Raw genomic sequence first — 12,315 nt, forward strand, 5'->3', positions numbered from 1 at the left:
GTGGGCAGCCTGCCCGGCTGGGGTGGGCAGACACGTGCAGCAGGGCTGGCCAGCAGCGAGCTCCTCGGCCCTGTAATGCTCTCCTGGCGGGCAGCACTCGGCTGCTGGGAGCACGTCTTGAGCACGGACACGCAGTGGCTGGGTTCTCTTAAATTCATCTCCTTAAGTAAGGAAAGGGACAATGGTTTGCAGATGGCAGGTCTGACCACTTTTTTAATGCATATGCCTCAGGATAAGAGCTAGATGTTAAAAATAAATAAATAAATACTTTTTATGTATATTTGTTTTTTTTTTCTAATTTATAAAAAGCTTCTATTAGTGTTTTAAGTACTAACAAAACCTCCTCTATGAATGTAATATAAAAAATTAATTTTCTGTTAATTCAAACATATCAGCTAAGAGAAATTTTAGTCGTCATTGTTTGATGCAACATTTTATTTAGCTCTAACTGAATAATTGGATCTGAAGGTGAGCTAGGTCTGGGAGTGGGACTTGATTGGGTCTGTCTGTCTGAATATTTCATTTCTTTTGCTCTCCCTCTTTATGCTATGCTTTTCTGCAATCCAGCACGCCAAATGAGAAAAGGGAAGAAAACTGAGATTAACAGCAGGAAATCTTCCTGGCAGTGAATTTGTTAGTCAGTGCAGTAATCTCTCCATCACTTGGCAAATGTAAAATACATCCAGACAGAGCACCTTGAAGGTCTTTACCCCACTCCAGCCCATGTGGCTCACGGCCCCAGGACTATTTCGCTGCAGTGGCTGGCTGCTGGTGTGCCTTCAGCTGCCGCCGACCCTGGGGGCTTGAGCCCGCAGAGCTCTGCAGGAGTTCGTAATCACTGACAGTCCCAGGCACAAAGCCACTCTGCTGCCTGGATTAGCACCACGGTGCTTCGCTGAAGCAGGGAGGTGTCTGCAACTGTCAGAGCTGGGCTGAAGTTTGTGCTTCCTCACACCGCATTCCGTAGAATGTTGTCTTGCTTCTCTTTTGCACCTCATATAATTTGTATGTCCCCAGAAAAAAAAACAAAGACTCATCAAGGAGCAGTCTCTGCTAGATGGGCTTTGCTGGTGTAGATGGACTCGAGCATCGCTTTTGTGGAGACACTGCTGATACTGAGGGTTATTCCTTGGGAATAACAAATAAGCTAACCTGGCCCTGGCTCAGATTTTGCTGGTGTAATTGCATCTTCACTAGGTGTTTTGCCAGTGTAAAAAGTCATAACAAATTAATTCCATGCAAAATTGTGTTATTCTAACAAGAGCTGCTCGTGAGAGCTGTGCCTAAACCCTGAGAGCCAGAAGATGGGCAGTGCAGAAGAAACGCTGCAAAAAGACCCAAAGCTGTAACAAACTCGTAATGTTGAGCAGAGCCATTTTTCTGGGACTTCTGAGATGAACCAATTTCTATTTCTGATCTTCTGAAAAGTGGGGCAAGTGCCGATTTGGGGCAAATCGGTCTAGCTCCACTGAAAAGAGTGTGCCGCTTTTCATTAAGTCCAGCCCTGGCAACAAACGTATTTTCAAAACATCTTTAAATGAGTCACTGCACTCGAATGAATATTCAGGAGAACAGGGTGCCTCTAGCACAGTCCCCCGAGAGAGCCTCTGCATGTATTCAGAGATAAGAAAACCTCAGGAAATTTTAGGTTTCTTTAGACTCCTAATACTTGGGGAAAATGTTCAAAGGCATGGAAAATATCTGGAGAACAAAAGTGAAGGAAAAGCCTCCACAAAACTGCTCAGAAGATCTCAGCAGTTCTGCACAGCTGCTCCGAAAACTCATAGTGTAGTATAAGGCAGTTCAAGCCAGAAAAGCTTTTAGGGATTGATGGATATTTTTTTCTCCTAAGGTATTTAATGTTACTTTTACTTTTAAAATTTTTGTGGAAAAGCCTTGGCTTTTCCAAAGCAGCTTCCAAATAGTCCATTATTATTTAACCCTCTCTGGTTTCTGAGTGGTAGTCGCTGAATTCAAGATTTCCTCAGTTTAAAAAAAAATGTTTTTTTCTAATTCTTTATTTAATCTGTAATTCCTTCACACCTTACCAGTGGTTTTAAAAGTCCTTAGATGTGAATCTCGTGTCTTCCATGTGCCCAGCCCCAAGGGTGAACCAGCTCATGACTGTGGTAGAAACGCACTGCTGGGGCAGACTGGGCATTTGCCTTCATGAGCCCGCAGTGCTTCTCGTGCTCTCCCGTCATCAACACTATTTTTTTCCAAATTAGCTTGTAGCATCATTAGAAAAGCATTTCTCTTAGGAATCTAAAGTTTTGTATTATATGTATATCATATATTATATATTATATTTATATCATTACGTGTAGTATATATGGCATGTATATGGAATGAAACAGGCAATGTTCCAGTTTCTAGATATCAATTTAAAGAAAATCTGCTATTCCATCTTGAGGGAAAGGTGACTGCTTTCATTGAATTTACAAGGAAGAAAAGCCTACAACCTGCTGCTTCCTCTGCTGTTTTTTGCCGTGGCTCTTATAGAGCACAACCTAACCCCAATTTCTAGTTGTTCTCATTTCTGCTGACATGCTCAGCTCAAACCAGAAAGTCTACAAGACGTGACAGTGCTTCTGGCTCCAAGCAGGCAAGGACCTGGAGGAAGGGTCGCCTGCTCAATGTTTGTGTCAGTGTATCCGCTGCTGGTAATGATGCTATTTATACATGATGCTCTGAATCAGAGTCTCCCCTCTGTAGAGCTGTTGGACAAAGTCATTACCACTGGCTCCCCACAGGTAACACTGCACCTAGTGTAGGCAAAGTCACCTCTGGTTTTGAAGATCTGTTCCAATGTTCTCAGTTACTTTCCTTTCTGTTACAGCCTCGCATGTAAGCAGATTATCTTACAGCTGCGGCGCTGCCGTGTGTGTTGTCATGGCACTCATCTTGCTTCTGAGATTACTCATCAGCAGCAGTATTTGTCTCACAGTAGGAAAGTCGTGTTCTGTAATATTTGGAGCCCTCAAGACTCTTGTTTTAGAGGACCTATCTAATCATCATAATATGTGCAAAGATTGAAATGAAGCGGTGGCTGAACTGATAGTTGAGTCCATTGATTTTCCTCACCAACCTCTGCTGTACCCTTCGCATCCAGGCAATCTGTGTCTGGACCAGGGATGGATAAAGAGGACATGCCTACTGGGTGCCAGCATGAGCACGCTCGCTGCCTGATAAAATCCGCTGTGACAGTGGAGACAGACATTAATAATACAGGCTGAGTTCATCGTTTTAATTGAGACTTACAGCGTCTCCCATATCCAATTAAAACCTTGGTAGAATCCCAGCAGGCAGAGTTTGGTTGATGGAACTGCAAATCAGTGAGGACCACTGAGCTGACAGGCTCCATCAGCAGTGTCCTGTGATCCTTAGGCATGAGTTTGAAAGGCAGCATAGCCAGCAGAACTGCAGCCCTGGAGCATCATGCGGTGTAAGTGCTGGGTGCATGCCATTTGTTCAGTCCCCAGCCAGCCTGGGCTCCTCCCGGAGCACCGACAAGGCTCCTACGCAGAGCACAGGACTCTGGAAGAAGGTAAAGCTGCAGCGTTTTTCCCATCCTTTTTCTAGTTGATATATTTCATCCCAGCACAGGATTTTCAAAACCCATTGTTCTCACCAGCACTCAGCGTGGAGAGCCATGTAAGAGGCTATTCTGCTCTGTATGGACCATGGGTCCTGTTAGAGCTGCCATTCGGGGAGACCATGGCAGCAGCCTCTAAATAGGGAAAGTTTTTTTTATGGACTATCAGAAGGCCTGTTTTTTGTGTTCAGTGTTTATTTTGCATATACATAATTTGCCAGATCCAGCCTTGCTTTCTTCCCAGCAGTGGCTGTGTGGAAGCTCTGCAGATCCATCATGTTCTTTCACATCATGTTTCCAAAGCACTTTGCTGATATTCCTTCATTTTTCTCTTACCTGCCTTGACAAGTTACATAATTTAGGTCTCCCAGTTACGAATGCTAATTATCTGCTGGCTCATTCTTGGCTTTCAGATAGCAGTCAAGGCTAGCTGAAGAACTGCCTAGTAAAAACAAAAAGCATTAAAAATAAGTGGATTTACGAGATACACAGGTAACTTCAGCAGTGACCTTTACAGAGGCTGAGAAATATCTGAGAGAGATCTGCTTGATGAGTTCACAGCTTGTGGTATAATCTATTGTCAGTCATCAATTTAGTTGGGTTCCCTTAAAAGTTTGTCTGTTTTTGTAAGCAATATTTTATTAAATTCAGAACAAAAATAAATTCAGTTCTATAACACATTGTTACTAATCAAATAAGGTAAGATATTTTTCCTGTGCATAAGAAAATGTCTTTTATCCTTCCAACGTACAGGATAGCTTAGTAATTTTATCTAGATTTTGAAGTAGGTATTTTCCTTTAAATTTATCTAGAATTAGATTTTTCTTTTAAATTTCATATTTCCCCTGGAATTTTACAAATTAAGATTATCTTTCTCTCCTGCTCTCCCATTTTCCATGTTCTTAAAAAAATCACTCACACTTGAAGCCTTATGGAAAGAGAGAGAGAAAAAAGGTTTTAGGGCAGGAGTGAGAATGGAAGGGGTGGGAGATATAAAGCCCCAGTTGGCAATTGAGTGCTCTCACATTTTATAAGACAGTAAAATCTGCATGTGGCAGATGCTCTTTTTATAAGGAGAAAGACACCCCTTGTAATTTAAGTCAGGATCTCTGAAATTCTGCTGGGTGTGTTTTCAGAAATTTTTCTGGGAAAGCATCTTTTAGTTTTGAAAATCAGCAAGTCACTTGGCAGGTTTTTAGAATGGGGAATTGAATATAAAAGTTGGAGTGCTGTATGAAAGGGTCGTGTCATAAATGCAATATTGTTTGCAGGTGCTGGCCCTCTAACTAGCAAAGGGATGCAAACGTGTTCCTTTTTAGCATGCTGCCAGGCCTTGCTCTGCAGGATGAAACGGGATTAGAGGGCTGTTCTGACCTCCAAAGACTGCTTTTTTGCAGTTTTCTGGCATGGCTCACTTAACTGATTTCATTTCCAGAGGTGCTGTAGATTCAGAGCTGTCCAGTTCCGCTCCATGGCAGTGGAGAGATTAACGCTCTGGCACCACCACACTCTGTGTAAAGACAGCACCGCTTACAAACCCCAAAAGCAGCTTCAGAGCTGATCCTGCGGGGTTGCAGGTACTGGGGATGGAAGGACATCATAGGCCTTTGGGCGTCCTAATTAATACTGCCAGAGAACATCCCCAGAGCACGTCAGATAAAAGTCAAGGCAAGATAAAGCATTATGGAAGAAACTACCTGTAGATTTTAGGTTGTTTAAATTTTGCAACCAAAGTAGTGGATAAGAAAGTAATTTGGATGGAGCAGTGTAAAGCTAAGCCATCTCAGGACAAATGTTCTACCTGAGAAGTTAATTTCCTAAGAAAATTATGTGGCAAGGCATTTCTGTGTGTGGATGGAGCCTTGGACGCATGGGATGAGAGAATGAGGATCGTGAGACAATGACCCTGAAAGCCAAGTCAGTCTTGGTCTCGTGAAGAGTGACCAATGCATGCAGTACCAGTAGGGAAGAGAGGAGTCTGTTTTGCCCCTGCCCTTTTTAGTTGTTCTTTTTGAATCACATTTTTGTTTTCCTCAACACAAGTTTTGAGAAGTATTTTAAAGAAGTGTTTTTGGGGGAATGTTCTTTTGACCAAAAAAAAAATAAAGTGACTGAAAGGAAGTTTTTTTTTTTTTTTTTTTTTTTTTTTTCTGCAGAAGTTGTGTTAGTCCTGCAGGCATTAAAGCATAGCATTTTGCTTGAGGATATTAGAATGTGCTCATTCTGGGAAGGGAAAGCTGCCAGAGACCTGGAGGGGGAAAAAAAAAAAAAAAGCACAGGACTGAGGAAGAAAGCCAAGAGGATGTGGGTAGTGCAGGTGGGTAATGGAGAAGAAGGTGTGAAAAATCTCTTTGTGCTAGGAAGAAGCAAGAAAATGGAGGTTGCAGCTGCTGACAGCCTTATCATCTGCTTCATAGAAGTCAGCTGGAGCTGGGAGGAGAAGGGAGCACATTGCACCTTCAGAGGAGTGGGAGGCAGTGAGGGTGGCAGCTGCTCGAGGATGGTGCCAGGCTGTGAGAAAGCTGCACCTGGCACCCCTCCGCTTCCTCCAGAGATGTCAGGGCGTAGGGCGAGAGGCAGCTGTAAGCCTGGCTTAGCACGGGCACCACCTGAACGACTAGGTGCATTCAAGAGCAGCTCTGCAGGCTAATGCAGCAATCTGCCTGCTGCGGCTGCCTCACGGGCAGCAAATGCTGCAGAGCTTCAGGGGAGGCTGCAGACCTTCCTGTAGCCCAAACTGGAACTCTGCCTGCATTGCTAGGTGCTGCTCCGTGCTGTTGCTTGTTGGAGGTGTCACCTGGGATCCAGCTGCTGCGTACAGCTGGCAGAGGGGATGCCGACCTCCTCTGCTAGTTATAATCGGAGCACTGTGGTTAAAACCAGAAACACGGACACGTTTCAGGCAGCCCTTCTCTTTTCTCGTCTGCGCTGGTGTGATCAGACACTGCATGCATGTGAGGGTACTGCCCGTGCTGGTACCACTGAGTGACTGGAGAACTGGCTGAGTTAAGCCTAAAGCTTTTTTATTACATTTCACTGCAAATTTTGTTACTTTATGATCACCAGTTACCAATTTTTTAGCCAGTCTATTCTAAACAGACATTCGAAGTCTTGTACAGTGGCTTAAGCAAGCAATGATTTTCTCTACAAAGCACCCTGTGGTTTCCTACAGCATGCGCTTTATCAGAATAAAATCCCGAGCGGCTAATGGTGTCTGAAGGATTTGTAGCTCATGTGCGAGCCAGGACTGAAAGCAGCATTGGCTTTTTCTTCCCTAGCTTTGAACTTCTTCCTGGGTCCGTGAATTCTTGTTGCCATTTGCTAGATTAATTTAGATTTTCAATATGTGGCATTAGTCTGGAGAGAATTAATTTCCTTTCAGAGTCATTCTGAACTGGAAAGCCCCCAGCTGCATTTCCAGGACTTCTGTGCAACACTGGTGCTTTTGCCTGGCAGGACAATCTCAGCCTGAGGCAGTCACGCAGTGCCCAGCAGAGAGACATACCTCACCTCATACACACCTCACAGAGGTGAACTCCTGAACCATTGCTGTCTTGGGGCTGGAATCCAGTCCAGGGAGAGGGGTGCCAGGAGCAGGGAGAGGGGCTGCAACCACAATTGCTCCCGTGTCCCACAGCAGTGCAGTGGGAGCAGACCCCAGTCCCAGTCCTGCTGCTCCAGATGATGCAGGATGGACAACTTGCTCTTCCACAGGACTGCATGCTTCACAGCAGTTAAATCTTTGTGTTGTTTTTTGTGTTTTGTTTTGTTTTTCCCTCTCCTGCAGTGGTAAAATTCCAGCAAATGTGCATGCAGTGCCTTCTAAGAAAAGGAGTTCTGGCTGTTTAGACACATTGCTATTGATGTCTGTGAAACAGTTGGGTCATTTTCTATAATTTTCCTTTCTGCTACTGTCTTCCAGGTGCATACGTTCAGGGGCCCGCACTGGTGTGAATACTGTGCCAACTTTATGTGGGGCCTCATTGCTCAGGGAGTAAAATGTGCAGGTAACGCTTGTTCTGTCTTATTTTTCTAAGTCACTCCCAATGTTTTAATGACTGAATTTGCTGCCTGCTCCACTGTAAACCCATGCAACAAGGGTCTGATCTGTCCTTGTTGAAATCAAGGAAGGAGATGTGTTCCCTCTGCTGCTGGTGTCCCCATGTTCATAACATCACTGTGGTGACGCACAGCATGTCTCGAGTGCTCATGGGGGGAAATGACAGCAATCATTGATTCTTTTGTTTGTTTGTTTGTTTTCAGAATGGAGGGAAAAATAGGTAAATGTGTTATTACCTTTATTTCCTGTATAGCACTTGTATGTATTGGTCGGTGTGAGAGACTCGTCAAGGGTCTCTATGTGCAAGGTGGGCAATCAGCAAGTTTCACGTTGTGGCTCGGAAACAGACACTTGGGTTCATTTTCTTTCTAAGCCAGCAAACTCAGTGTGCCATACACCCCAAGTCATGTTCCAAGTTTGCAAACTTTAAATAATAGTAAGAAAGAGAAATGTTGCATAAACATGCAGGTGCTGATATAAATGTGTTACACGCATGGGTGTCACTGCAGGCATTTCTAGGATTAAGCCTCTCCAAAGTAAAACACTTTGGCAGTTTTATTGATATGATTCTTCTGAAAAGAAAGGACAGTCTTCTCTTTTCAAAGGCGAAAAAGGATCAAAGTGATCAAAATAGTTTACTGTATTTAAAATGTATTTTATGACATTCTAGTAGCCACATTTATATAAACGGTGCAAAGAAATGTTGATGTATAAAGACCTGCATATGTTGCCCTGGAAACTGAATTTTCAAGCTAATTTAAGAAAATCTGCTCTGTCTAAAGCTTTTTGAAATCTTGTCTCAAGCAAAAAAGAGAACTCTTTATGTTATTTTGCAGTTCTGTGATAAAAATTTAAACTAATGTATAGCCAATTGTGATTGAAATATTTTAAAATCCTTCCACCAGAATTATTTGAAATGCAGTATACTGTTATCAATAGACTCTGCACTGTCCAGGACTGTGTATTAAATAGTGCTCTGTTTTAAGAGAAGATTATGTAAAAATGGCATTTTCTTCCTCAGTATTTTTCCCTGTACTGAGTATTTAGGGTTGCAGCCATGTCCTCCACTGATGAGTTAAGACTCAGTAGTTACTGCATTTGATGTTGCACAGGGTATATGGACAGTGTTAGAAGAGAAAGAGGAAGCCTGATTTTCTTCTTGAATCGGTTTCTGAGTAAAGCACTTATTTTTTGTTGACACATAAGCTAATAAATGTGCCATCTTCCTTTCTCACCTGCTGTAGAGTTCCCAGTTTTGTTGTTTAGAAGAAGTACTAAATATTTTCAGATTTTTGATAACTAACATTCATCCAGAAGATCAATAAAACCAAACAGTATGAAGGCTCACAATGCTATGTGGCAATGTGGAATGAACAAATAATACTACTTTTATAATTAAATCTGAAGTGCTTATGATTTTGTGCTGCTTTTTTAGAATATAACTATAGCTTATTCTCTGGTTTTATGTAGATATTTCTAAAAGACTGGTTTTCTTTCCTGCCTATGGGAATAGTAATAAGTACTGCATGCCTTCTTTTTTCCTCCTTGACAGTATAGAGGAACATATGTGTATTAGATGACTGCATAGTTTCAGAAACTATAATTAGGGCTTTCTATCTTGTGTAAGGTTTCATATTGGTGTCGGTAGCTTCCAGCATCTTCGATGATCTTATTCATATTTTAAAATCCCACATCATACGACCACGCTCGCTTGCTGAAGCATCTGTGGGGGTTGAGGCGCCTGGTGGGAGAGGTGGCCTAGGTACTGCTCAGCCAGACCTACAGCCACTGAAAGACCCGTGTCCTTTGAGCAGAGGCCAAATCCTGTCCTCAGTGTGATGAGTGGTGACCAGGGAAGGCACACTCTGAGACAGGAGAGCTTTATGTGGAGGAAATGCAACAGAGCATTTAGCACACGTGTTAAGTGGAGAGGTTAAGGGTATGGAGAGGCCTTCAAACTCCATGAAAAAAATACTAATTAAGCATGGTTCTCTGAAGAGCAGATTTATGAAAGCCGCACTTCCCAGCCTGCAGATGTGGTTTGCTGTGTGTGGCCTGCGTGGCTTTTCTGGAATTGAGGGACCAGCTCTCCCAAGGACGTGATCCTCACTGCAGGGCTAGGTTCTAGCTGCCAGTCAACTTCAGTGATACCTGACAGAAAATTAGGGGCTTCCCAGATAATATTATTCTCATACGTTTCATAAAGCTCAGCAGCTGGGCAGAGGAGATTTTGGTCTGTTTTTTTGTTGTTTTGCAGATCAGCAGAGGAGGGCTGATTAATCAGCATGGCTTAGCCTAGATTGTAAGTTTTTGTATTTCATTTGATGGGATTTTGTTTGGCTGGATTTTTGAGTTTGTTTTAGTGCCGTTTTGTGTCACCCAGATGGTTGGGTTGCCGTGTTTCTTTCTGTGCCTGACCCGCAGCAGTGCATGCCTGGGCCCACCAACCCAGGCCACACAGACCGCCAGAGCAGCACTGAGATGGCGGCACGAGGGCAGAGGCGCGCAGCACGGTGGGGCCTAGGTTGCCACCAGACCCAGAGCAGCGTGCAAGAGCCCAGCCTTGAGGGCTGTGGCTTTGGCTGTGAGATTGCATGTTTGGGGGAAAAAAAAAAAAAAAAAAAAAAAGTAGTAATCATTTTGCTGCTGAACTGAGCCATTTTGATGTGGAAACAGTGAGGCATAGTGCACAGGGAGCCACACGAGGCCATTGCTTTCCAGAGAAGATACGTACTTCAAAAAAATTACAGCTTTTAGCAGGAGGCAGCCCGCTTGTGTTCAAATGGGGTTCAATGTCACCCTGGGGAAATCCACAAGATCTGTTTGGTGGTCTGTGTAATCATGTTATTGGGAATACCTATGAGCAAAACTGCACTGATCATATGCAATTGTATACTTAAAGTATTTGCTGTTATAGCAGACAGTTGCACATCTCAAGAGGAATCTGTTAGCTGTACAGAAGTGAGAAGAAACATAATGGATTACTGTTTGGGCTACACTCAGCCATCCCTCAATCCTCTTCTCAGCAGAAGCACAAAAATATGCAAGAATAGGCATGTGGGACAGCCTAAGACTGGTCAGCAGAGATAAATGTCATCCATTTCAGAACAGAGGAGGGGAAGCTGGAGGAAGAAGTGGAGCTTATTTGTAATGGCTGGTAGATTGGCTTTTGTTACACAAACAAGCCAGTTCTTTGCAAAATAATAAACCGGAAGCAAATGCTCAGAACCATACTCGCACCATAGCAACCAGCAAGGATGCCTTAGCAACTTGAACTGCCCTGACTCGGGCTTTGTCACAGGCCAGCATGACTGAACGTGTCCCCTCAGCCAAAATACAGCCTTGAGTGAGTTCTGTGCCTTGTTGGGCATTGTCCCATATAACTAGTCTCCGGAAGGTGGGCTGTCCATAGCACATGCTTGGCCAGGCTTTATGGCAGGCAGAGAAGGAAGAGTATGTCTCTTTGCTTGCAAGATTTGCTTGTATAAGAGTGAATCCTTATCACAGGCATCACCAGCCCTCCTGCCTCAGAGGGTCATGCTTCCAATTTTTGCATCCTAGCCACAGGCCCTTAAAGTTTCTTTGAGCTGAAAGCTCATCTATATGCAGGGAATCTGCCGTTTCTGATGTTGTGCTCCATCTTCAGCATGCTTTCCTTTGGGCTTTTGCCATAAGTAGAAATCACTGAAGAAGTGTTTGAAATTATAATGCCAGCAGCTTGTGTAAACATTGAAGCTCAGCAGAAGCTAATGAAGCTCAGTTCCAAATCCAGTGCATAAACTTAAAAAATAAAAAAATAAAGTATTCTTAATTACATTCTTAAGAAGGTAAGCCTCCTATGGAAGGCTCCCTGTGCTTACAGTGCTCATCCCATTCCCCAGAATGTGTTCAGGAAAGAGACTAGAATAATATCCAAAGAAAAGTTGTAGAAAACACCGGGGAGTTCATTTAAGGAATCATACAAAAATGAAAGATTCAGAAACGTTAATGGAGACTGGTGTGTTATCAGAGCCTAGAGCAGGGCATTCATGCTGTGTTGGTACACGGCCCAAGCAGACTCACAGAGCAGCAGGGTGGTCAGCTTGTCAAGGGCTACAGGTTTCCTGCCCCTCCTCAGCCCATCAGAACTATTCAGTGCTTTGTATACTCACCTCCTTCCTTTATACCCTTTTGCTTATTGTTCTTAAGTGATTTAATCAGGATGTTTTTTAGAACAGACCCACACCTGTTCATTAAAAACACATCCAAACTTCTTCTGAGGTGCATAGCCAGGTTCTGCTGGTTTCCTTGACTGTGTAGAGCGTGGACAGAGCCACAAACCAGAACAAGAGCAAAGCCACAGAGACAGGGTTCAGGGTCAGGGGCTGTGGGAAGGGGACTGTTAGGAGAACAGACTCTGCCCACCTCAGGCAGGTGGAGATGCTGTTGGAGGAGATGCACACCGCCTGACAGGCTGTTCCACCAGCTCGGGATCTGGTGGTGTTCCTGTGAGGAATGAGCTCCAAAATTTTGAAATGCTAATCAGGCAGTGGAGCCTTGCCTCAGAGCCGTTCCCATGGGGAAGCTGAAACTGTAAGTCCTAAAAATGTCTTTATCTCCAAGCCCACACAGACCTGGAAGCCTCAAGCAAGCCAGCGGCCCATCAAGGGAGCTGTTGAGG

At 43.8% G+C, this 12,315-nt stretch overlaps 1 protein-coding gene across 2 annotated transcripts in view; it reads left to right on the forward strand.

Annotated features, from left to right (window-relative positions):
- CHN1 (chimerin 1) overlaps positions 1 to 12,315 on the forward strand; it is a 96,024-nt gene that overhangs the window by 71,384 nt on the left and 12,325 nt on the right. For both annotated transcript variants that reach the window (XM_084524601.1, XM_084524600.1), the window contains exon 8: positions 7,518 to 7,602. In XM_084524601.1, the coding sequence (XP_084380727.1) occupies positions 7,518 to 7,602 (85 nt within the window). The remainder of the gene's footprint in view (positions 1 to 7,517; positions 7,603 to 12,315) is intronic.

This window comes from Aythya ferina (assembly GCF_964211825.1).
Source record: "Aythya ferina genome assembly, chromosome: 6".
In the NCBI taxonomy this organism is placed as follows: Eukaryota; Metazoa; Chordata; class Aves; order Anseriformes; family Anatidae; genus Aythya; species Aythya ferina.